The 27,593-nt window shown below is 40.5% G+C and overlaps 1 protein-coding gene across 1 annotated transcript in view; it reads left to right on the top strand.

Moving 5' to 3' along the window:
* Positions 1 to 27,593, top strand: part of LOC127001814 (N-acetylated-alpha-linked acidic dipeptidase 2-like) — a gene marked incomplete in the record, with an annotated part of 158,653 nt that overhangs the window by 117,156 nt on the left and 13,904 nt on the right. Inside the window, 1 exon segment of the mRNA XM_050867019.1 lies at positions 23,727 to 23,808. Within this exon segment, the coding sequence (XP_050722976.1) occupies positions 23,727 to 23,808 (82 nt within the window).

Raw genomic sequence — 27,593 nt, 5'->3', positions numbered from 1 at the left:
TGGGCTCCTCCGATGACAACCTTATTTCAGTATTCTGTCCTATCGCTTCTGTACAACCTCTGGACCCACCGAAGAGGCGGTGCTTCTGGCATTTTGCTTCAGTTCGGTGGGACGAGCAGAGGATGTACCTTTCTGGTTTTCCGTGGAATGATTACTGCTTTCAGGAGAGAGACCCCTCTGTGTGTGGCCGGTGTATCACTGGGGTGATTGCCTCTGGATTGCAGGCACTCATTCCACGTTCATTCTATATTCCTTATGCTAAAAAGTCTTGTTTCAATCACGCTTCTTCTCGTGCTACCACAGATAAAGATACAGCACACAAAAGGTACCAGAGCCTTCGCACTCCTGCTAATCACGATCTTTACATTTCTGCCTGGAATCATGCCAAATATTTTGTTTCCCGAGTCTACAAAAACACTTTCATCAATAGAAAATGCCACAATCTTGCTTTTTCTGATTTTTCCAGAGACATCCCGTATGAAAGAGTTAACCAACATATTAATTTTTTTATCCCTTCCGCTGTTAAAGTCTAGAACAGCCTTCCTTCGTCTGTATTTCCTGCTGCCTTCTATTTTCAAGACGAGAGTATCAAAACACTTCTCCACGCGAAATTGACTTCTCTTTTGGCCTCTCGTTCTATTTTGTTGGAACAGTCTAGTGGCCTTTTTTTTTGTTTTGTTTGTTTGTTTATTGCCCTTGAGCTGCCTCTTTTGCTGTAATATATATATATATATATATATATATATATATATATATATATATATATATATATATATATATATATATATATATATATATATATATATATATATATATATATATATATATATATATATATATATATATATATATATATATATATATATATATATATATATATATATATATATATATATATATATATATATATATATATATATATATATATATATATATATATATATATATATATATATATATATATATATATATATATATATATATATATATATATATATATATATATATATATATATATATATATATATATATATATATATATATATATATATATATATATATATATATATATATATATATATATATATATATATATATATATATATATATATATATATATATATATATATATAGGTAGACAGATATGAAAATTATGATGTAATCTATCTTGATTTTAGTAAAGCGTTTGATAAAGTTCCTCACCAACGACTGTTGCTCAAATTACAGGCTCACGGAGTAGAGGGTAAAGTTTTGAACTGGGTCAAGGCGTGGCTTAGCAATGGGAAGCAAAGAGTGCAAATCAATGGTAAAAGATCTGACTGGGGATGTGTTACGAGTGGGGTCCCACAAGGTTCGGTATTAGGTCCACTTTTGTTTATTATTTTTACCAATGACTTAGATACAGGAATTAGTAGTGATGTCAGTAAGTTTGCAGATGATACCAAGATCGGTAGAGTAATTGAGTCGGATCAGGACGCTAATATTCTCCAGGATGAACTAAACATTTTATGACTGGGCGGATAAATGGCAGATGGAGTTCAATGTAGGGAAGTGCAGTATTCTGAGTGTAGGTAGGAACAACCCCTCTCATAACTATTGCTTAAATGACACTCTTATAAGCAGGTCTGGGTGCAAGAGAGATTTGGGGGTCTTAGTGAGCTCTGATCTCCGTCCAAGGGCACACTGCATTCAAGCTAGAAATCGAGCAAATAGGGTACTGGGATTTATTTCAAGGAGCGTAAGCAACAGAAGCGCCGAGGTCTTCCTCAAACTATATTTAGCATTAGTTATACCTCATCTTGACTATGCAGTTCAGTTCTGGTCACCTTACTATAGAATGGATATCAAAATGTTAGAATCGGTGCAGAGGAGGATGACTAAGATGATTCAGGGGTTGAGAAATTTGCCATACGAGGAAAGACTCAAACAGTTAAACTTGCATTCTCTAGAAAGGCGAAGGGTGCGTGGAGACATGATAAGGAACGCAACATCTCACTCTCCAATATGGAACGGGTGGCAACCCTAAGACTTTTCTAGCCTGCCCTGACTGACAGCCGTTGCCCGCTGCTGGTGGAGGCAGCAGCAAAGGGGGAGGGACGTTACGTCGCGTACTTTACCGTATTTCAGGACGACCCTTGACCAATACATAACCTTACGGACTGGTTTTGTAATTGACCGACATATGCGCTCACTACAATTTTAAAATAGTGAATTTTATCTCCTCGACTATTCAAACAGACATTTTTTTTTTAATATGGAACAAATGGCGTGCCGTATTGGTTCAAAACGGGAACGCAACATTTCATTCTCCGATACGGAACGATTCTGAATTTTAAGTAACAGGTGGCAACCGTACCCCATGACTCATGAAGTGGAGAGCGCTGGGTAGATGTCTGCGGCCAAATTATCCGTTTAAAATTTGGGTAGACTTCGACGACAGTTGACAAGGCTGCCATCAAGACAGTCGGGAAGACCGTAATGAAGACCATCGGCCAACTCTTTGGCAACTGTCGACCAGCTGGTTGGCCAAACATTTCACATACAGTCTTGCCGAGAGTCGGCGACCGTCTGCAATATTGTCGTCAAGACCGTCTGCGACGTCGTGGTTGTCGCAGATATGGTGCCATTTAAAAAAAAAATGACCGTTGATAGTAAGGTCTGAGATTCTGCGTCCTCCAGTCTGGAATCATGTAGCTCCTGTTGTGAGGGTCTTTGTATTAAAAGACGTTGAGTAGTGCAGAGTTGAGTCAACCGCATACGAGTGGATAGGACAGTTTGTTATGGAAAGATCATCAATGAACAATAGAAAGTGAGTGGGAGGTAGAACAGAGCCCCCTACGGGACACCGCTGTTGATAGGTTTAGGGGAAGAACAGTGACGGAAAGGACGGAAAGGAAACTAGAGATGAAAGTACAGAGAGGGATAGAATCCGTAGGAGGATAATTTGGAAAACAAAGATTTATGCCAGACACTATGAAAGGCTTTTGAAATGTCAATGGCAACAGCAAAAGTCTCAATGAAACGGCTAGGAGAGGATGACCAGGAGTCAGTTAAGAAAGCAAGAAGATCACCAGTAGAACGTCCCTTGCGGAACCCATACTGGCGATCAGATAGGTCAGAAGTGGATAGATGCTTAAGAATCATCCCGTTAAGGATTGATTCATTAGCTTTAGAAAGACAGTAAAATAAAGCTATAGGACGGTAGTTTAAGGTATTGGAGCGGTCACCCTTCTTAGGCACAGGCCGTATGTAGGCTTAATACCAGCAGGAAGGAAAGTTAGATGTTGAAAGGCAGAGACGAAAGAGTTTCACCAGGCAGCGTGTCAGCACAGAAGCACAGTTTTTAAGGACAATATGAAGCACTCCATCAGGCAAGAGAGACCATAGAAAACGTCATTCTTAAGAATTTTAATAACAGGCATAAAAGAGTCACAGGGGGATGAGTCCAGATTCCAGAGTCCAGAGTTAGAAAAAAGTTTGAGAGAAGAGTTCAGCCTTAGAGATAGATGAGATGGCGGTGCTGCCAGCAGGGTTAAGGACATAAGGGATTGAGGCCAGAGAGAGCATAGAAAACGTCATTCTTAAGAATCTTAATAACAGGCATAAAAGATTCAGAGGGGGGATGAGCCTAGAGCCCAGAGTCCAGAGTTAAGTTTTTAGAGAAAGTTTGAAAGAAAAGTTCAGCCCTAGAGATAGATGAGACGGCGGTGCTGCCGGCAGGGTTAAGGAGAGAAGGGAAAGATGAAAAAGTGAAATAGGAGGATATATTTTGGGCTCGATGCCAAAAGTCTCTGGAAATATTAGAAAAAGCAAGGTTTTGACACATTTACTATGAATGAAAGAGATTTGGCACAATTCCGGGCACTGGTACCTTTTGTGAGCGTCCTCTATATATCTGATAGCACAAGAACAAGCGTGATTGAACCGAGGCTTTTTGGCATGAGGGGTAGAGAAAATTTGTGGAATGTGTGCCTCCATTCCAGAGGCAATCACCTCAGTGATGCGCCGGGCACACGCAGAGGGGGCTCTCTCCTGGCTTTTGTTTCCCATTTTGAATTTTGATTTTTTTTGAAGAAATGGTGTGTGTTGCATATATATATAGTGTGGTGTCGAAAGCAAGAGAATCTGTCCACGGGATATCGGAAAGGTACATCCTCAGGTTGTTCCACCGAGCTGAAGCAAAATGCCAGAAGCACCACCTCTTCGGTGAGTCCAGAGGCTGTATAGGAGCAGTATGAGAGAATACAGCAATAAGGTTGTGATCGGAGGAGCCCAACGGACAGACAAGTTTAACAGAGTAATCCGAAGGGTTAGAGGCAAGGAAAAGATATAGTATGTCGGGCGTGTCTCCAAGACGGTCGGGAATACGTGTAGTGTGATGAACAAACTGCTCGAGATCACTGAGTTTAGCAATGTTGTTGGCTTGTTCACCAGGCGGGTCAGTGAATGAGGATGAAAGCCAAAGCTGGTGGTGAACATTGAAATCTCCTAAGATGGAGAATTGTGAGTCAAGATGTGCTGCACTTTAGAGTTGAAATAGCCAAAGAATGTTACATAGTTGGTAGAGTTAGGTGAGAGATAAACAGCACAGACGTATCTAGTAACAGAGTGACAATTAATGAAGTCTTAGCCAGATGGTGGAAAACTCTGAAGAATCAAAGTCGTTGGCACGTGAGCGAGTGATGTCAGTGCGTTCGTAGGCGCAACATCTGCAGCTTTGGATTAAAATTCCAGATATAGATAGTAGGAGGGGTCAGAGAGGAGATTGCTGTCAGTAGCCCCAGAAACCTGTGTTTCGGTGAGGAGGAGAAGGTGAAGTTTGGAGGAGGAGAGGTAGTGTTCAACAGAATTGAAATTAGAAAGTAAACCGTAAATGTTGCAGAAGTTAATATAGAAAAAGTTTGAGGAAGTAGGAAGACACCTCTCAGGTCGAGAGCCGAAAGTGATGTCCACTTTGGGGGCATTTATGGTTCGCCCCCAGATGGGGACTCCAAGGCAGAGCTTTTGTTTCCCATTTTGAATTTTGATTGTTTTTGAAGAAATGGTGTGTGTTGCATATATATAGTGTGGTGTCGAAAGCAAGATAATCTGTCTTTAGAGAGCATGCTGAACTACTCTCTGGTGTTAATAAGACAATAGGGAAACGGAAATTGAGGACACAGGAAGGGTCTTTGGTGGGCTTGCAGCACCCACCTTACTTCCCGCTTCACTGGGAGTAGTTTACGCTCGTTTCGGTAGGTGTCTACCTACCTACTCTCTGGCTAATTCCAATCCAACACCAATTAGATGCACCCATAATGAAGTGCAGAGCCTTAATTTGACCAGCTTTCAGCTTGACCAAGAGTTGGTGAGTGAGGGAGCACAAATATGGTGGGTTATAATTAATCTCCGAAAGTATGACATGGTCAGAGAAATCCCTCAATACGTGGTATGAGGACCCAGCACTACGACCTGAGAGCACCCGAAGAATGTTGGTACGGGCTACCGGCCACTATCGCAAGTACAATACCTGTGTCTCAAATCTTTGGTGGCTTTCCAGCCTTCTGCCCCGGTATTGGTGAGTGGCAGCGACGGGAGCTGGTCGCCATCGAAAGAGATTGCCCTTTCGGAATGCCGTCTCCCGAACACCGTGACCCTGATCCTATTGATGTTGACCTTTAGCCTAAACTCACCACACCTCTCCCCCAAGCATGGGAGTGCTAGATATCCAGTTCAAAGCACTCCCACCTCTGGAACACGAGAGCAAGGTCATCTGCGTAGTAGAACAGCCTGACCCACCGACCATAATCAACGTCCATTAGGCCCTCCATCAGGACCTTGAAGAGGAAGGGGCTCAAGATGCTGCCTTGAAGAGGGTCATGCGCATGGCCGTCAATACTTCTCAGAAACGGACGCTCGCTCTTCAACCCTAGAAATCCTTCACCAAAGAGAGCAGAGACACCTCCGGGCACCTATGCGTGCAAGGGCTGTCAGGATACCTAGGGGGTTCACAAGCTCGAAAGCCTTTTCCATGGCTTGGGAATCTGCTGTACTGTGACTGTTTTCCACATATTTGATAGGAGCCCCTGCTCTGAAGAGAGATGTCAGAGGTCATGCACATACCTCTCTCCCAGTCAGTCCCGCGTGGGATGACATGGAGTAGATGAATCCGTATCTGTGTTTTCACCTCGTCTTCCCTCACCGATATCTCGTCGAACAGGGCTGACTGGTGAGACTGGTGGAGGCGAGACACGGCATGCAATCTAGCCCACATCTCTTCTAAGGAAGAGTGGAAGTTAAGACTATGGCACCACTGGACTTAGGCCTCGTCCTGCAACTGTTGTTTAACGGTTGTTTTACAGGTAACGATGGTTAGGGAAGGTGGGATGGCCGTGTTGAGACGGTGGTTCATCTTTTTCACACGGTCACCGAACTTTCAGCGGTCCTTGTAGTGTCGACTGGGACACCTGGTGAGGGGAATGGTGGCTCTGGCAGCAGTATGGCAGGCTTCGATGAATGCCTCTCAAAGTCATCGATATGTTGATTAGCTGGAAGAGGGTTGAGGGTAGGTTTTGTTGTAAGGGTGAAAGCTCACTGGTCTGCCTCTTTTGTATTGAAGCAAGGAGGAGGCAGTGATGGCGGAGGTAGGGTGCCTAGAAGGCGGCAAGGTTGATGAGTGGTATGGCCATTATGCTAAAGACGATGCGTCCTCATGTATGCGTTACCTGCGACAGGTCTTTGAGCAGGGAGACTTCCCAGGTCTCTGCAAGCGTCTCTGTATCTACCTCTATATATAAGCCAAACTCAGGTATAAAATCATTTTGCATGGGCGGTGCCCACCCGCCAAATGTTCTGGCCATACATAACCTTGGATATATCTATTGCTTTTTTTTCAAAGAAATACCTATTAACATTGTATAAACTTTCTTTCTCCCGTCTATGGAGCATAGAAGACCGAGTCGGAATAACTGGCATCGTGGGTGGAGGTCAGAGAGGAAATGATAAGGTGTCTTTGACCACTGGCGACGTCGGAAAGCAACTCTGTCGCGTGTTATTTTTTTTTAGACGTTTTCGCCTATGGTGCCGGCAGGCTTTGTTGGTAGGGCCTGATGGTAGGCCCCAGCCCGTTGTGGCGCAGGCAAATGTTTATAGTGGCGCCATCTTACATTCACTCATGCCCTGGAGCTCATCTTTGATCCTATAATCTAGAGTCGGGATTGAGGGGTGGTCTTCTAGACAGCATGGGGGTAGTCTTAAGTCACTCGGCGGTGACTGAAAAATCCAAGCTTGTGACACGGGGCAGAGCGCAAACCGGCGTCGTCCTGGACATGGCACCGTCACAATATCCCCTCAGCCACCGTCTCCGCACAGCTCACTTATATTCTCATAAAAAAGTTACACATTTAGAGCACTATGTAGCTGTATTCATTAGTAAATACTGAATATCTAATACACAATCTCGAATAGTAATGGCTGCCATATGAGAGAGAAAGAAAAATGATGAGGGGATGATGATGCAGTGCCGGGGAGAAACGCGAGCCCCACCCAAACGGACTCCATATTTAAGTCTGACTATAATATCCATCACGGTCTATTTATATAATCGCTGATTATAATTATTAAGTAGCCCTGGGGCTGAATTCCACCGAACGAAGTACGATATATATATATATATATATATATATATATATATATTTATATATATATATATATATATATATATATATATATATATATATATATATATATATATATATATAAAATAATTATAATTATAATAATTATAAGAATAAGAATAGGAATAATAATAATAAGAAGAAGAAGAAGAAGTAAAAAAAAATAAAGAAAAGAAGAAGAAGAAGGAGAGGAAGGATACTAGTATTATTATAATAATAATAATATTTATTATTATTATTATTATTATTATTATTATTATTATTATTATTATTATATTGATATAGAATAGAAGCAGGCCTATCCTGTTCAGTAACGCAGCGCACTCATCCCGTACCCTATGTTCATGAATTATAATTCTTTCTATGGACGCGCCAAACCTGAGGGCGGGATGGTGCCCCCTTATTCCCAGTCTTTCCACATTTTGCCATGTGTGACATCCCTGTAGGTCTGGGTGGCAAGGATGAGCGATGCCGTAGACGAGTGCTACGCCTAGCAACTCATCTATTTGGCCACTTACTCCAGCCAAGACAGGCGGCCTCTCCTGGCTCAGAAAAGTCAATCGACTAGTCTGCCTGAACATGAGCAATGTGGCACAGAGAGAGAGAGAGAGAGAGAGAGAGAGAGAGAGATTTTATGGTTGTGGGGAAGATGGTAATTCTTTAAGTGCCTCCGTTTCACTTTTATGTATATTCATTCACTGCATTTAATCGTTTGCAGCCCTGACCCTTCTCGTTTTTGTTTTTTTTTCAATCTGCGTTTTTCTATATTCTTTTTATTTCATTATATGCTTCATCATTTTTTTCTACTATGCATATTATATTTTCTCTTTGAATATATGTCTATAAGTCTTTTCTTTTGTGTACGTATTTTCTTTGTAATTGTTGAATGACTTTTTTTTTTTCTTTGTGTGTGTGTGTGTGTGTGTGTGTGTGTGTGTGTGTGTGTGTGTGTGTGTGTATTTATTTACTTTTTTGCATATATTTTCCCATGTTTTTTTTCTGTTTCGTAGAACCTTCTCCTGTGATGAATTGCTTTTCCCTCCTGAATTTTAGAGATTCGGAATAGTCACTTGCTTGATTGCTGGCCGTATCATCAATGGACCGATCAAGATTTTTCTCGCATTCTTATTAATTTTCATCATCTATTCATTTTGCATTACTTTTCTCTTCCTCCACTATCTCCTCTTTTTTATACGCTTTCCAATCTTTATTTTCCTTTTCTCCATTCCGTTTGCCAATTTGACTGCGAATTTCTTTCTCATTCCCCGAATTTTTTTCCTTCCATCTTATTGTCATTGTTTTTTCTTCCTGTTTCCCTCCAATCTGGCTCTTCTCATTTTTTCATGATGTTTTCTTAGTTCACTTTAGTCCACCTCTATCCCTGCCTAGTGTTATCAGTACACCAATTCTTCTGTCATTCTCATCGCTTAACCCCCCTCATCTACCAAAGCCCATCCTTCCCTCATCCTACTCTTCTTCCTTTCTTCATTTATTTCTCCTTGTTGTACTGTTTTAAACCTTCCCTCCTTCTTTTGTTTATTTCTCTTCATTCTTCTTTTTTTCTCTTCTTCCTTTTCTCCCTTCTTCCATCAAAATAGTTAATGTCGACAGAAACCCATTGAACCACAAAATTAACTCTTTACCACCTCCTCGTCCTGGCCTATCTCCAATTCTTTCGCCCAACCAAGAAGTTTTTTCTCCTTTTTAGGCTTAGTTTTGTTTTATATGAACTTGCACTTTTAATTCTCTAGAGACTTTCAGTTATCGGGTGAATACTTTTCTTTATCAACATACTGTAAAAGTATTTTTGCGTAAGAAGCTTTTTTATATAAATTTCACTTTTTTTCCCTACAACATTTTTTTTTTGTCAGATCGTTTTTTTTTTATGATCTTTAGACTCCTTCCAAAAGATTCAAAGTGTTTTAATGTAATGGAATATTATACTAATATAATAAAAATGTAAAAATATCGTGGTCGAGGTAGGAGAGCATGCGAACACACCCACCCCCTTTTCTGGGGGGCCCCCAGGGTGGTGCAGACGTGACACAAGCTCATCGACCCAGGCCCAAAATTAAGCTCCGGTGGGATCTCCGTTAGGGTGCCTGAAACACTGTGAGCCTCTCGGATGGTCATCGACTACCCCATTTGTCAACTGAATTCAAGAGGTTGAGAGTCGACGTAATGAGGGCTCACCGTGATGAGGCAGTGAAGACTCAGTATCGGGGATCATACCATCTACTGGACAGAGCGATGGTATTCGTCTCAAGGGAGTGGGGCTCGGGGTGATAAAGGGTCATCACAAAGGATCCTAACCCTTCTGAGGAGGGATAAGGAGAGGCATGGCAGACGTCTCGCTGAGGATGTCGAGGGCTGTCTAAATGCAAACGACTTTAGACCTGCCTTCCGAGCAATGAAGAAGCGCCGCTCCAAATCGACATCTCAGACGAGTACTATCCGAAAGGATGATAAGCAAATAGTATCGGATGCGGATGGGTGCTGGCTTGTAGGGCCAAGTAACCTGAACAGGTGTAAACGGCAGAGCCCCAGAACGGACACACCCTCTTGTTGATTTGTAGAAGATGGCTCCTGATCCACAAACAGACGAATCTCTACACACTTTGGAGGAGGTGAGAGAGGCTGAGGTAGTCAATTAAATGGAAGAAAGGCACTTGGGGTCTGCAATATCAGTGCAGAAATGCTAAGGGCTAGTGGTGAAGCCATGGTCCATGGGGTGCATGCCTCCCTGCCGTCCGGTACCATTCTTCTTGGTTGGAAAAAGGGTTGGCTGTCCCGACATCTAAAGTAAAGGGAGACAGACAGGACTGGAAAATTTACCGTTTTATTACACTGCATAGTGTGCCGGACACAGTGCTCGCTCATATGCGATTCCATCATATTTTCTAAAGTATCTAAGACATGAGCAAATCTGGGCTTACGCACGATAAGTCAACGATAGGCCGGATTCTAGCACTTCCTTGTGGAAAGCAGATTTGAGTTTCGGCAGCCTATGTCGATCTCAAGAAGGCAATTGACTCAGTGAATCGTGAGGCACTCTGCAAGGATTATTGACCAGATGACTAGCTCTTACTCTGCGACTGATGGCCATATTCCTAGTCCTTTATAAATGCAAATACCTCGATGGAAATACCACTGTGGTCATTGTGAATGCAATATATTTGCTTTCTTTTGCTGACATACGTCATCAGTGGGTAGAGCCTCACACATTGGAATAGCAGATTACCAACGTAATCGCAAAGAAATACTTTAAATAACGATTGATAGTCATTTGGTTTATTCATGTTAGTTTTTCATCTACATCAGTAGCTGAAATCAATTTAATTGGTTTATACCCACATGTAGTGTTAAGTATATGAATGTGGTGGTTTTGTGAGTTGTATCGAAACCGGTAACTCAGTAGCCCTGTCACAACACAGCTGACATCTCAGTGGCAGTAACTTACGCAGAAGGTACCGTCCACAAACAACATTACTACGTTTAGCACTGCTTCAATTTCCAGTTTTCATGGTAACCTGGTGCAACATTGAATACAGACTTGTTAATGCTCATACATACAAAGTCACTGATTTTGAAGTGGTGACAAAAAGTCAAAGTTGGAGAATCTTTTTATTATGAGCGTCCTTAGACGAATGCACTGCAAAATAAAGTAGAAAGGGGCATCCATAAACATTTAATTTATATTACGGCATTTACTGAGTACCAAATTTGGGTGTATCAATCTCGCCTCAGACGAAATTTTTACCAAGGAATAAATTAAATATGAGGCATCTCGGTAACCGTCCTATATCCCAGGGCATGACCCTCGTGGCGCCACTCTTAAAAGGCAAGCGATGAAGGGCTTGCATAGCTACTTCTCAACATAGCTAAATTTAAAACATAGACTTTAGTGATTTAAATGAGTGGCTGTATTCAAATATGCTCTAATAAGGAATGGTTCAGGCGCCGGGGGCAGAAAGACGTACCCCTGGAAGCATTAGGGAACAGGCTGTAACGCGACGCGTCTTTTAAGAAAGCAACAAACTTAGTTACCAGCTTGCGTGCATCGATTAAAAAAATACTATAGTAGATTATGTGACATGTGTAAGACATTGAGTGGATACTTTTATCCATGTATTTTATTTTGTTTCCTGTAAAGTAACTTTCGCATGGGGGAAGGCATGCGACGATAGTATGGCATTGTTCCAGTGACGGCGACGACCAGGAATACCAACAGCGATCGCAAATGCAAAGGACTAGGAATATGGCCATAAGAGTGATGTGAAGTGTTGGGTGGCGTTTCCAGCTTCTTCCATGTGAATTCAGGAGTGCGGCAGAGGTGCACCCTTGCTCCATCACTTTACACCACTTGCATGACGAGGGTAATAGGCCAAGTTGTTGATCAAATTCGCTGCGGAACATTTATTAGCGACATCAAGGTCACTGGCCTTGCTGACGATGCTGTACTGCTCGCAGAATCGCTGAAAGTTCTGGTGATGGCCCAGGATATGTTGCATAAGGAGGCCAAGCCACAAGGAAAAAAGGTCTTCTGGGTCATGACCACGTCTGGTGTAGTATTGGGATGCTTACTGGATGATGCAGATAAGTTCGTTCATGCATGTGGTGAAGGCATCGAGGTCACCAAAAGTATCGCATACCTTGGTAGCGTAATAAATAACAATGGTGAATAGTACCGACGGTTTGTCCCACTGGAATTTGGACTCGCTCAACAAGAATCTATAGCGTTGTCAATTTATGTGCAGCTGGACAAAGATTCGAATATCTGGCTGAGTGGTAGCGTGCGGGCTCCACATTCATCGCGTGATGGACGACGCGGGTTCGAATCCCTACGCTACCACCAGGGATTTTTCAGTCACCGCCGAGTGGCCTAAGACTACCCACATGCTGTCCTGAAGCCCACCCATCAACCCGGACTCTAGAGGAAGCCGTCCAAGTGAATCAAGAACAAGTTCCGGGGGGCAGCATGAGCCAAGAAAAGATGGCACCACTATAAAACACTTGCCTGTGCCATGACGGGCTGGGGCCGACTACCACCCCGGCCCCACAAGACAGCCTACCGTCGCTATAGGCTGACACGTAATATATATATATATATATATATATATATATATATATATATATATATATATATATATATATATATATATATATATATATATATATATATATATATATATATATATATATATATATATATATATATATATATATATATATATATATATATATATATATATATATATATATATATATATATATATATATATATATATATATATATATATATATATATATATATATATATATATATATATATATATATATATATATATATATATATATATATATATATATATATATATATATATATATATATATATATATATATATATATATATATATATATATATATATACACATACATACCTACATACATATATCATCTTACGGGCCCTTTAACCAATTGGAGTTGTAAAATTTAATCGATAATACTTTTCATAGTTTACTTATGATAATAAAACGGCAGTACAGCAAACGTTAATACTTTTACTTGTAAAGGTACGAAAAATTACAAAATGTGTATCATAAATGAAGTTCTTGGAACATTTTCAACTTAAATGTCATTAGAAAACTACTGTAAACATTCATTGTAATATATTCGTCCTATGATCATGTTAGCTATTTAAGAAACATGGAAACACAATTTATCCTTCAATATCGTAGGCTTGCGTAAACACAAGTTTTACAATGTACTTCTATCCTATCCTGTGATTCCTTCAAGTAAAAGTATCCTGACATATTACCGTGACGTCTATATTATGACTTTGTAAAATTGTAGAGCTTTAACTTTTTGAAGAGGATTGGGCATGTATAGGATCAACGGCCATAGGACAACCACACGCACCTGAACATATATTTTTTTTCAATATTTTCAACTGTCCTTATGTGTTCGTTAACAAAAGTATATTTTTTTCAAGTTCCTACTAATTCTTTTTTTTCTGAAACCTTTGTGTTCACGATCTGAAGATTACTTTATCCATATTTCAAGATTTTTTCTGAGAGACCAAGTTTGTTCCCATAAGCTCCCGTTTTCTCGGAGACTCTGGTAAAATGCGCCTCCACTTACCTTCCCTGCCCCTACTCCCCTGCTCCCTCTTTCTGCTAAATCCCTCTTCTGTGCCTCTCGTATCGGCCTAGCGAGGCTCACGTGTGTGTGTGGGGGGAGAGAGAGAGAGAGATAGAGAGAGAGAGAGAGAGAGAGAGAGAGAGAGAGAGAGAGAGAGAGAGAGAGAGAGAATATTCTTATCATGTTTTCTTCTGAATGATGATGAGGATGAGAATGATCGTAGTACTTATTTTACCATGGTTTGTGATGGGTGGATGATTGAGGGAGGAGTAGCGGTTGGGACGGGTGAATCAGCGGGTGGGTAGCGAGTGGCTGGCGAGGATATGGTAGACAAGCGCGATTGTGGGTTAGTGGTTGTTCGGTAAACAAGTACAAGTAATGGGTGAGTGGTGATTGGTGATTGAATGGCCGATAGCGGCTGGTAGCGTTTGGTTGTCTAGCGGATATAGAGGAGATTGCGAATATGAGCAAGTATTAGCATTTTGCAGAGGCTGCTGTACTTCTAGCGGAATCGCTAGAGGTCCTGATGCTGCATGAAGAGGCGTGTAGACTAGAGACTTGTTGGATGACACATTTCATTCTGTCCATTTATGTGGTGAGGATATTAAGGTCATTAAAAGTTTCACATACCTTTGTACCGTAGTGTATAACAATGGTGGGTCTTGCCAGGAAGTCAATCGGCGGATTGGCCCGACCCACGGTGATGTGGACTCCCTTTATACTCTTAACTCCCCACCATTCCCTCAAGCCCTTCTCCTCTCTCCCCCGTTTCTGCCTACACCCTCTCCACCACAAATGTTGCACCTCATACCAACACGAGTATATGGCGTTGTCGATACCTATGCAGGCGGACAAAGACTAGAATATTTATGTCACTTGTTCTCCCTGTTTTACTGAATGTCTGTGAGATACGGGCACTGAATAGTGACTTGAAGAGGCGTGTCAGTGCCTTGGTACTAAGTGCCTTTGCAGGATCATGGCTATAGCGCTGGAATGACTTCACAGCAAACCATGGACTACTTCATGAAACTGGATCGAAGCTTGTTACTAGTTCAGTCCGTGAATACCAACCCCGGTTATATGGGCACGTTTCACGCTTCCCGGACGTCGATCTTGCTCATAGGGTTGTTTAGTAACGAGACAACTATGAGCGGAGAGGCCAACTGGATGCTTACGTAACTCATGGCCGGAGCAAGTTGAGCGATCCTAGTAAGAGTGCTTTAAAATGGGAGAGGTTAACTGAGATGTGCTTGCACGGGACCGTCGGGGGTGAAGGTGGCGGTTGAGTGAAGTAAAGCACCTCCTGGCGTAGCGGTTGGGTGAATGTCATTTAGAGGGTAAAAGGCGAAAGGGATGGTTGTGTTGCTCTTGGATGTGACTGTAGGTGGGTGATAAGCGGGTGGGTGATGGAATAGCTTCTGAAGTATGGGTTGGTAAAGCTATATAGTAGTGGAGACGGATGACTGCTAGGAGATTGGTGGCTGTTATTGATGGCATCAGTAAAACATATATTCAAAACAAAAAGACAGGGTCAGGCGTTCTGCATATTTAGGAAAAGAAAACATAATGGAATCTGCTCTAATACTTTTTTCATAGAGATCATACCAAGAAAGACACATCGATAAAGGTACGGAGGCTAATATAAAAAGTCTTGAAGACCTGGGCAATCTGGGCAATCTTCTGCCACAAAGTGATGGATGAAAACTGCCAGCGTCCTTCGGCAGAACTCGTATCTAAACCCTCGAGTTCACCACACCCATCAGCCATCGCCTCCCCACTCCAGATCTCCCCCCAAAATTGTAAAATTATAGAAATGTAAAACAAAATGCGATAGCAAAGTCAAGCTTTACCCTATAAAGGAAGAAATACATATTAAAAATCCAAATAATAAAAAAAGTCTTAATCAAAACCTCTCCTAGTTACATGAAGGAGAGAGGACGAGGTGATAACAGTTTGCAGGGGACGCGTGTCGAAGAGGTGCACTTCATCTGCATCGACAAAGAGGCTCATTATTGTCACCCTGCAAACAGGTGGGGGCAACCGACACGTGGCATTGGAGGCAGCGGTGCGTGTCCCCGACACTGTGTAGGACGAATTAGGGAGTGCGGGAACCAGACAGATGTGTAGGAGGTTTGATGAAAAGGAGGAGGACGAAAACGACGAGAATGCAGGGAGGAGGATAAGGAGGAGGAGGAGGAGTTGGAGGAGGAGGACGAGGAGGAGGAGCAGGAGGAAAACCTGGAAACATGGACTAACAGGCAGCAGAAAGCCAATTTAATCAATCCGTTTGCCATAGGAGTGGCTTGCAGGGAAGGATTAAAGCACAAGGAGGAGGACGAAAACGACGAGAATGCAGGGAGGAGGATAAGGAGGAGGAGGAGGAGTTGGAGGAGGAGGACAAGGAGGACGAGGAGGAGGAGGAGCAGGAGGAGGAGGAAAACCTGGAAACATGGACTAGCAGGCAGCAGAAAGCCAATTTAATCAATCCGTTTGCCATAGGAGTGGCTTGCAGGGAAGGATTAAAGCACAAGGAGGAGGAGGAGGATCAGGTGGAAATGGAGGAGGAGCAGAAGGAGAAAGAGGAGGAGGAGGAAGAGGAGGAAAAAAAGGAGGAGGAGGAGGGAGAAGAGAAAGAGGAAGACGAAAGCGAAGAAAAGGAACATAAGAACACAAGAGCTTGAGGAGTCTGCATAATGCCAGTAGTCCTATAAATGTCCTCTCCTGTAAACCTAACCCGTCCTAACTTCACTATTATTCATTTTATCTAACTTTTTCTTGAATGTATGTATCGTATTGACACGACTGCGACAATACGACTGCCAAGCTTTTTCCACTAGTTCCCAGATTCATCAAATCCTTCATCCATTTAGTGTTTCGATTAAGTGTCCTCTGACCCTTCTTCTTTCTCGAGACAGAAAATTAAAATATTAAAGGCAATTTTCTCATCCCGTGAATATTTTTTTAGTATCTTTCTCTTTATATATATATATATATATATATATATATATATATATATATATATATATATATATATATATATATATATATTACATTTCCGCCTATGGCGCCAGTAGGCTTCTTGGTAAGGCTTGATAGTCGGCCCCAACCAGTTGGGGAGCAGGCAAGTGTTTATAGGGGCGTCATCCTGCTTGTCTCATGCTGCCCCCCGGAACTCATCACTGACCCTCTGTTTTAGAAAGAGAACCTAGAATTCGGGTTGATATGTGGTCTCCTGAACAGCATGTGGGTAGTCTTAGGCCTCTCGGCGATGACTGAAAAATTCCAGCAAGTGGCACCGGGCGGAATGTGAACCCGTGTCCTCCACGTCGATCCCGGCGGCGTGCCGTCACGCTAACCACTCAAGTTACCGCCTCCCCTCAATGCACAGATTCTAACATTTTGATGTTCATTCTATAGTAAGGAGACTAGAATGAAATCGTCTAATCGATTTGAGGTGTAGCTAATACTAAATACGCATGAAGATGGCTTCATCGCTTCTTCTGCTTACAATCTTTAAAATGAAACCCAGTATCATGTTTACCCGATAAAAATCCTGAATGCATCGAGCCCTTGAGCAGAAGTCAGGGCTCACTAAGTCTCCTATACCCCTCTTACATCTAGACTTATTTAGGGGAGCGTTATTTGAGGAATAATCATGCAAAAGGATATTCCTGCCTTCATTAATATTTTCATCTACTACATTTCCCAGCATTGGACGAAATCTGCCGCTTCTCTGCCCAGTCATAATATGTGTCGGAACACTAGCGTCCTGATCTGATTCAGTTGCTCAGCCCATCTTTGCATCATCTTTTCTTTTTCTTATGCGCTACCTATAGCTGCGGTAGGTGAATGCAGCTGGCTCATTGGTGGAGCAGACGAATTTTGTTTTGCGTGGCTGGCGTGTAATATGGCTCTTGCTCGTTTAATTAAGTCGTGCGTAATCTTCCGCTACTCGGCGATGGTTGAAAATTATTAGTATCTTGTGGTGGGACTTGAAACTGGGCCCTCGGGATCATCACGTTCGCGCGCTGACCACTCGGCCACCGTCTCGCCAAACGTAAACAACTTATAATTCCTGTGTCAAAACCATTGATCTAAATGTTAAATAGCAGTGGACCTAATACCGAACCCCGTGGGACCCCATATGTAATAAGTACTAATCCCCTCTTCAAAGCGTTTAAGTCGTCGGCAGAAATAAATAAATAGGAAGGCTCTTCTAGAATTTATCTGTAAAAACAATAAGATATTGAAGATGCTACCCTTGCTTGAGAGATTTGAATATCACAAGTCAGGATAAAAATATTGATAGGAGGTAGAAAGTGAGGCAGCACGGATGCAGACACCACCAAACGCCTAACCTGAGAAAGCTGAGTTGGCAAAAGAAACTATATGAAGGTTAAAGTCCAACTAGGATTATTATAGAAGGGGACAGTTGAGTGTTATCGAATAATGAGGGATACGTGTTTTGAAGCTTGAGTCAAGTTGTCAGGCGGATAAATTGTTATTTAAGGAATTGAAGGACATCACGTTTCTACTGACACATTCAGAAATGATACTTAGGTCAAAGGTAAAGGGTTCTGTAGCGTTCACCCTTGAGTCCATTAATTATTGTTGGGTAAGTCTCTTGTTAAATGATATAGAATAATGCAGAGTACAGTAATCGGCGTAGTAGTAGAAAAGGACAGTTAGTTTTTGAAAGATCATAAGTAAACAATAAAAAAAGGGGGGGGAAAGAAGAAACCTCTACGGAAAACCAATGTTAATAACTTAATGATACATCAGTGACCGTCTACCACAGAAGAGACATATCGGCCTGAAAGGAAATTGGAGAGAATATTACAGAAAGAGGAATATAATACGTAGGCAGTTTAGAAAACAAATATTTTTGCCAGACTGTCAAAAACTTTCAGGGTTAAAGCGGAAGCAGCAACTATCACCAAAATGACTAAGGGAGGAGGGCCAGGAGGCATTTAAAAATGCAAGATCCCCAGTAGAACGGTTCTTGCGGAATTCATAATAGTGATCAGACATGTCAGATGTCGAAAGACACTTAAGAACCTTTCTTTTTTTACAGCAAAAGAAACACTTCAAGGTAAAAAAAAATCAAGACAAAAGAGCCCTCGCATCACTGCTCCTATAAAGATATATATAAAAAAAAAATAGAGGAATTGCCAAATGTGAGGTCCATTTCAAGGGTTCAAGGGTTCAAGGGTTCAAGGGTCAAGTCTAAGGAAGGAGGAAATACAGACGAAGGAAGATTGTTCTAGAGTTTACCAGCAAAAAAGATGAAAGAATGAAGATGCTGGTTAACTCGTGCATAAGGGATTTGGACAGTATAAATTCGAGTTGGAGTAGAACGTCGAGTGCAGCGGGGCCACGGGAGGGGAGAGGCATGCGGGTAGCAAGTTCAGAAGAGCAGTCAGCAATCAAAAAGTCGTTAAAAGACAGAAAGAGAAGCAACACTACAACGGAATTGAAGAGGTAGGAGACTGTCACTGAGAGGAGGGGAGCTGATGACACGAAGAGCCATAGACTCTACTCTGTCCAAGAGCCACCCTCACGCGGGAGATGCATACTTCATACGAGGGCGGACAAGACCCCTGTATATGAACATCATCCGGGAGATGGAAAAGAAAAACGGAGACAATACAGAGCGTCCAACTTCGAAGAAGCTGATATAGTAAGAGAGGAGATGTGAAGCTTTCAGTAAAGATATTGAGTTAAGGATAGACCGATGATGTTTAGAGTAGAAGAAGGTGACAACTGAGTATTTTCGAATAATAGGGTATAGGTGTTTGGAGAACTGTGTCGAGTTGATGGGTGGAGAAATTGAGTTTTTGAGGCGTTGAATGACACCAAGTTCTTCCAACCCCAATCAGAAATAATAGCAAGGTATGAGGTTAGGCATTCTACAGTCTCCTGTCTGGAGTCCTGTAATTCCTGATGGGAGGGTCTTCTGTTGGAAGAAATTGAATAATGCAAAGTAGAGTCATCGGCGTACGAGTGGAAAGGACAGTGTTGTGGAAAGAAGATCATTAATGAATAACAGAAAGATAGTGGGAGATAGGACAGAGCCCTGTGGGACACCACCGTTGATAGGTTTAAAGGGGGTGACTACGGGGTATTTTTTGACGATTATATTTAAAATCGGACGAGTACATGTTTTTCGCTCAGCGTGGCCGGGAAACCCTAAATTGCCATGTGGTGAGTTTGTTTTCGTAAAATTAAAACCCCTCCCCCTGGGGGGGCTTTTGCGTCATAGCCGGACATGCGCGTCATAGCCGGACGTGCGCGTCAACATATGTGGTATCATTCAATGCTTGTATATACGTAAAAATTGCATTAGGATATTTTATTTCTCCGTAATTTTTTTTTTTTTATCTGTCATCCTCTCTTCTTCGCGCAGAGAGGCAGGGGAGGGAGAGAGGTGCCACCGCGCCAGTGCCAAGCAAGACACAAACGGGGAGAGCACGTCGTAATTTTCTCTCCTCTCCAGCCTAAAAAACGTCCTTACAAATGATCTACAAGCGTAAGGCAACCAGAAAAAGAGTCATCAACATCAAGAGGGCTTATGGAGCGGCCAAGCCTCAGAAAACAAGCAAGAAAGTAGCGTAGAAGCAAGGCACTCCCGCAAGGTACTCCCGCTACGCGAGAGTGCCGCGGGACCAGATGCCTTAACATTCTCCAGTAAGGGGGGACTGGTCATTTTGGTGTAAAAAAATCGATAATTCAAAACATATCTAAAATTACTTCTTACGCATTCAGAAATCTATTAAATCCTGTTGCTAGCTCCGTAAAATATTATGGTGGGATTGGCAGCCACTACAAGCCGTCACGCGTAGCGAAAATACTCCCTATATACTCGGCCGTAAAGCTCACTTTACACTGAGAGTTGGGTAAAATGCAGTGCCCACTGATATGGTAACATCACTTTCAAACCAGCAGAGTCTAAACATTCCCATACAGACCTCAGTAGCTATCAAAGAGTCAGAGAGAGTTGCTGAGGTCGCGCGCGTACCGCTCGACATTGCGGGCCAGAATCTTGATAGTTGTTTTCATGCTTTAAAATATTCATATAAAAATCAATATCTGCTCGATGTACTTGAAATTTTTGGAATATGTTGACTTTCCTTAGGCAAATAAATGGTCACACTCAGATATTTCTGAAATATACAGAAAACGGATATAAATGTATTGAAAGGGGGGCTATCTTATGACATCATGACGTCATGCGTAACAACATCGCGTGCTATATAGCGTTTAGGTAGGTAAGGGAAACGGACTGTGACCAAACATTTAGACACTTTCAAAGTATTCTCAGAAAAAAAGAATTATACTAAACAAATATTAAGGCCTCTACAACGAGAATAGTAGTGACATCAATGACGTCATCACATCAAAACGCAGAACATTTATACTCATACATAAGAACAAGAACCGTTAGAAGTATTCATATATGAAGATTCAATCCTTAATTCGCAATAGTTTTTTATGATTTTTTTTTTCACTTTACCGCCAGTCACCCTTTAAAACATTCTCCTGTAAGTCAACAAGGTATACACAATAATTTGTGGAAATTTCATGCCAATCAAATAAATACAAATGGCAAGACAGGAATAAAATGGAAAAAAATCTTTAGGAGCCAATATTTCAAAACAAAATCACAAAATCGGTATAAAGTATGATTGACTTTTCTTAGGTATCAGTAAAAAACTACAACTAAAGGGTACTTTTTTGTTGGGAATAGATTTTCAATAATGTCAAAAGATAACGGGACACAAAGTGGAGAAGATGATAAGTGACAAGACATTGTAATTTCTTTTCTTCGAAGACAAAAAAAAAAAATCAAAATGTTACTTCCAACAAAATGTAGAGAGGCAAACAAAGTTTATATAGTATTTTTTCAAACCGATTAACTGAAAAATAAAGTATGTGAAACAAAAAAAAGAAAAATACGCTTTGTTTGAGTCTCTCCTAAACTTCACCCGCATTTAATTAAATTCACAGAATATCATACCTTTACACCAACAAACAACATACTAAGATTTCAAAGCTATTGGACGTACCACATGCCCAGGAGGACCCCCTGTAGTTGCCCCCCTTAAGGAAGAAGTGACCATCTACCACAGCAGAGCCAGAACGATCGAAAAGAAAACAGGAGATAAAGGTACTGAGAGAGGGATAGAATCAATAAAAGGGTAGTTTAAAAAGCAAAGATTCCTGCAAAAGATTGTATGAAAAGCCTTAGAAAAAAACAAGAAAGCAAAAATGTTGGCCGATAGTTTTAAGGATTAGAGCTGTCACCCTTCTTAGACACAATTGTATGTTGGCATGCTTTTAGCAGAAAAGAAAAATAGACGTTGAAAGTCAGAGACGAGAAAGTTTCATTACTCAGGATGTCACAACTGAAGCACAGTTTTTAGGACAATAGGAGGTACTCTATCGGTACATAAGCCCTCTGAGACTTCAAGTCAGCTAGGGCACATAAAATAACATTCAGAAGGATATTAGTAACAGGCATAATGAAGTATGAGAGGGAATGAGAAGGAAGACTTTGCCCTGAATCGTCTAGAGTCAGTCTTTCGAAGAAAGTATGAAAGAAGCTTAAGAGACATGTGATAGTTATAGAGCCACCAAGACTAAGGAAAAATTGAAAAGATGAAGGGGAATTGTTTCATAAATTGTCAAAAATTTCTGTAGAAATTAGTATAGGCAAATTTTTGACATTTTCAATTAATAAATTTGTCATTTTTCTGAGCAAAAATGTAAAGATCATCATTAATAGTGAGTTGGCAGGCTCAGGTGCCTTATGTGCGCTGCCATTCTATTTTTGATAACGTGAGAACAAGCGTGAGGATTCAGGGCATTATAAACTTAATATTAGAGAAAGTCATTGGAATGTATGCCTCTATCCGAGAGACATTGTTTCGTAATGCGCCGGCACACACAGAGGGGTATTTGACTTGGAATTAGTAACTGATCCATGAAGAGTTAGTAGAGTGCTTCATCAGGTCATCCGGATGTTCAGATTATTTTTTATGTATTATGAAAAGCATTGGCCCTAGTACCGACCACTGAGGCACGCCATCCAATCAGATACTTCGCCTTTCAAAACAACTAGTTATTGTTGGTATCTGAGACACTTTATTTTACATGCATAGATGCCCACCTATCCCGTGAAAACGTAATTTTGAGATAAACCTCATATGGGTGTCTTTGTCGAACGTTTTTTTTTTTTTTTTTTTTAGGGAATCGTAGAAAGAGTAGCAGGAGGAATAGCAAGATGAGGAAGAGGAGGAGGAAGAAGAGAACGTTAAGTGGTTGAGGGATCGGGGAAGCGAAATGTTTTCAGTAGAAAGCAATCCGAAGTTTGAGTAACGTTTAATTATTGGATCGAGTTACAGCATAGTGTATAAGGCGGGTCAGAGTAATTCTAAACGCAGCCGGATGATGCTGAATCCAATTTGATGACATTATGATGGCTTTCTGTATCTTGTTTATTAGGATGAAAAGGACAAGGGTACGAAAAGTCAAGTTTTCGGCCCAAAACGGAAAATTGACCACGTCATACATGTTATTAATCCATCAGGGAACAAAATTTAACGCATCCTTTTTTTAGATTTTTTTAGATTTTTTATTGTAATTCTCAACAAGGGCTTTAGTGTCTTTCAGTGCCTTGTATACTTAGCTCATTGTTACCAAGAACGAAATACACTAGATACGCTAAGCAACATAACTATATTGGTAAATGTAGATCAGAAACAAAAATCCGATTGATTAGAGTTCTTGAAAAAAGGCATTTTATTTTATAAAACAAAATTCAAACCCACATAGGCTTTATCGTCTACCTAGGAAATGTAATTTGTTTGTTTAACACATAAATCTTACTTTCATAACTTCATTCGTTTTTACCCTTCTTCTTCAATCAGATCATCTTCGAGAGGCGGTTTCGAACTTCAGCGCCGTCACTACCAACTGGACGGCGAATCTCGTCTCTCTGCAACTGGACGAGTGAGTATAGAGACTGGACGGGAGTGGAATAGGCAAAAGAAAGGAAAGATAAAATCCCAATTAATAAGTACATGAGAGACGATTAAACAAATGGATGAGAACATGTGCTGAGAGATTGAAGTATTGTGAAAATGTCGTGAGAGGAGAGAAGGGGAAAATAAGAAGAGTAGGGGGAAACATGCAAAAAAGGATGATGGAAGAATATAAATACGTGCTGGGGATTAGAAGGTGAGATGATGTGGAAAATTATAAGTTTATAGGCGTGATGCTCTAAAAACGATAAGTAATGGACAGGAAGATGAAAATACAAAAGTAGATGAGGAATGAGGAATAGAGGAATGATAAATTTGGAAGAATGAGAAAAGAAAGAAGTGACATAAACGGGAAAAAGCAGTTTATAGAAAGAGAGTAATGGATAGAAAGATGAAAATGAATGTGTGACTATGAAGAGAAAAGATGAAATGCTCAGAGTAGCAAGAAAGAGAAAGGGCGAGGTATGATTGATAATGGAGTATGTTAAATAGGTAAAACGATATATGTATAATCATGGAGATAGTTGGGTATAGGGAAAAGGGTACAATGATTGGGAGTTAAAAAAAGGTGAGGGGAGACGTTAATTTCAGTAAGGAGAAAATAAATGAAGTAATGACGATGGAGGAATGAAATATATGAAATGATTGTGAGGAAGTAACAGTGTGTGATAAATGGTGCATGTAAGAAGTATTATAAAGAAATGTATCTAACTATATGAAATGCCTCATTTTTAAAGATGTTCATCAGTGATAGAAGTAACATAACCAGTCGATGAAAAAATATATAATTTTCATAATGACAGTTACTTGAAGTGTCATCAGCCACCTCATTTTGTTAATTTAGGGTAATGAAAAACTGGTAAGGATGGAAGGGTGATGGGGGTGGCTGTGATGGTGTTAGTGTTAGTTTGTGTGAGCGTGTACAGAATAATGACAAAAAACAATAACAATATACAATAAAAGCATGTGATTTATTGAGTACTTGTCACTTTCGGTTGAAATTTCATGTAAGAGGAAATCCAATGTTTGGAGAAATACTGAATAGGTGCACCTAACATTACCTTATGTGGAGTATAAACTTGGCGGGGGGACTGTTTTTGTGCCTCGAACGACGGTAGCGGGCTAAAGTGTAGCCTATCCCGATTTTTTGTTTTTATTTATAAATGATCCACGAGACATCCTGGAGTTAAATCAAAGTATGTGCTCATCTTTGTACTCATTCATACACACACTGGTAATATTTCTATGGTGTCTGATTCACTTAATTGAGTGAAATTATATTGTGATAAAGTCACAAATTCGTGTCACTAGTAAAATTGAAAGTAGTAATGTAAATCATGCCTTCATGAAATATACACAATTAGATAAATATGAAAGCTCACGAAGTTACAATAAGTGACATCACCTGCTTTGCGCAGTAAAAACATGCTTAATTAAGGTATCTGTTACCCGCAAAATGGGGTGCGCTGCTGCCCCCGGGCCACAGTTGTCGTATAAAATATGAACGTATATTCATATTATTGATCTGTTGTTTATGCAATGTTCGGGTCAAGAAAAAGAATACTCATAATTTTAGTTAGTTTTTGGTTATAAGGATTCTTTACAAAACACAATTATAACATTACCGCCTACTAGTTAGGAAACGTACTGAATCCTGGATCGGCTATGGTGATGTTAGGGGCGCCTATTGCATTGGGGTATGGGACTGTAGATGAGATGAGACGGTATTGGCAGTGGTGTGTCGAGTCAGGTGGGAGGTAGGGGACCAGATGAGCAGCGAGGGGCAAAGCCTTGTGTGTGTGTGTGTGTGTGTGTTCCAAAAAATACTGGATCTCTCTCTCTCTCTCTCTCTCTCTCTCTCTCTCTCTCTCTCTCTCTCTCTCTCTCTCTCTGTCTCTAACTTTTTTTTACAGCTCTTTTATGTCAGCCGTTTGCCCCTCATCAAAATCTCTTTATCTCATTTCTTCATTACCCTCCTTTTTTCGCTTTCATTTAAGCTCATCAGCTTTCAGCCTACACCCGAGCCCACTCCCCCATGGACACCCATCCCTTGATTGTATTTTTACGGTTTCCTTCTCTTTCAGATAAGACTGATTGTGTAATATTTATCGGTCCCCTCACGTAATCATACCATTTACGCACTTTCTTTTTTTTTTTGTGATATATTGTTTCTTAGTTTAAATACCAGTTGTACAGTTCAAGTGTTAACTGCTGTATTATGATTTCAACACAGTTAATCTCGAAAGACAGACAATTTCATTTATTTATTATTTCCTTCACATCCTTTTATTTTATATTTATTTTGCCAACTCTGAATCTTCAGAATACTTTGACTATTTTTATCGGGTAAACAAACAAATGAAATGATAATCAGCAGCATTTATTTGACTGTATACTGTAGTTTTTTTTCTATAGCTTCTTTTTCGTCGTTTTGTCCAGCGTTCTTATTAACTCCTTATAATTACTCCTTTTTTTCTCTTGGTTTAACAAGTGAAACAATAAGAAGCAGCATTTATTATAGTAGGATTTTCTCAATTTCCATATATTCATCTTGCCTTCCTCTCTCCTCACGTCTTTCTGCATTCCCTTTCCTTTCACTTCTCAATTTCTCTGCTCGCTCCCTTCTGTATACCTCCACCTTTCTATTTTTGTCTTACTTATTCTTCTATTGTTTCCTTCTCAGCACCGCTTCTCGTTTCCAGACATTTTTCTTCTTCTCAATCCACTTCCTCTCACGGTGTAGAGTCTCTTGTCTTTTATCCTCCTGTGACCCTTTTCTCTTTCTCGTCTTATCTCCCTTCCCTCGTTCTTCACCCCTTGTATTCGCGACTTCACTTCTTCGTCTAATCTTCCACTCATGGTCCACTCCTTTCCCTCTTCACTTTCGGTCTCTCTTAAATATTCTTTCTTTGCTTCATAACCATGCATGCTCTGACGTCGCTTCATCCTTCATATCATTCTCAACTTTACTGTTTTTTCTCCTGATATTACACTCAAGACCTACTTCCTTCCTCTCTTCGCCCTTGGTTCATCACTCAGTTTTTCTCACTTTTTCCGTCCTCTTGCACTGGCCTTAGCCTCGTCTGCTCGTTAGTTTTCTTTCTCACATACTGCGTTTGTTCTATATATAACCGCTGTTTCTTTCCATTACATCTGGACCTCTATCTAACCCATTTTTCTTTTCCTCACATTATATCTTCTGTCCTTGACTTTTTTTTTTGTCTCAGTTGTTCGTTTTCAGATATTAGCTTTCTTATTTACATTTTTTTTTCCACCAGCATCATTCCTACTATATTTCTGTCCATTCATCTTACTCACGTGAATCTTCCTCCCTCATTACCCTTCGCCTGCCTTCACCCCAGCTCCTTGCCATTTTTCCTTTTCGCGTATACCTGCATTTCAACAACATACCCTCCCCACCTCTTTCGTACTGTATGTCTTGCCTTCTTTAAATATATATATATATATATATATATATATATATATATATATATATATATATATATATATATATATATATATATATATATATATATATATATATATATATATATATATATATATATATATATATATATATCCACCCCAGACATAATACATTTTGACATTATTTCGGAGCTAGTGCAAGGACGTATGACATTTTTTATGGTTTATAGGAGAACGAAATAGAGGAAATTAGGGTTTCTTAAACACTCTTTTATGCTGTGGCAGGAATTAACTTTTCTTCAGCTGTGCTTGAATTAATTTCCGCAG

Source organism: Eriocheir sinensis, chromosome 21 (genome assembly GCF_024679095.1).
Source record: "Eriocheir sinensis breed Jianghai 21 chromosome 21, ASM2467909v1, whole genome shotgun sequence".
Taxonomy (NCBI): Eukaryota; Metazoa; Arthropoda; class Malacostraca; order Decapoda; family Varunidae; genus Eriocheir; species Eriocheir sinensis.
This window is presented reverse-complemented; position numbering and strand designations above follow the sequence as displayed.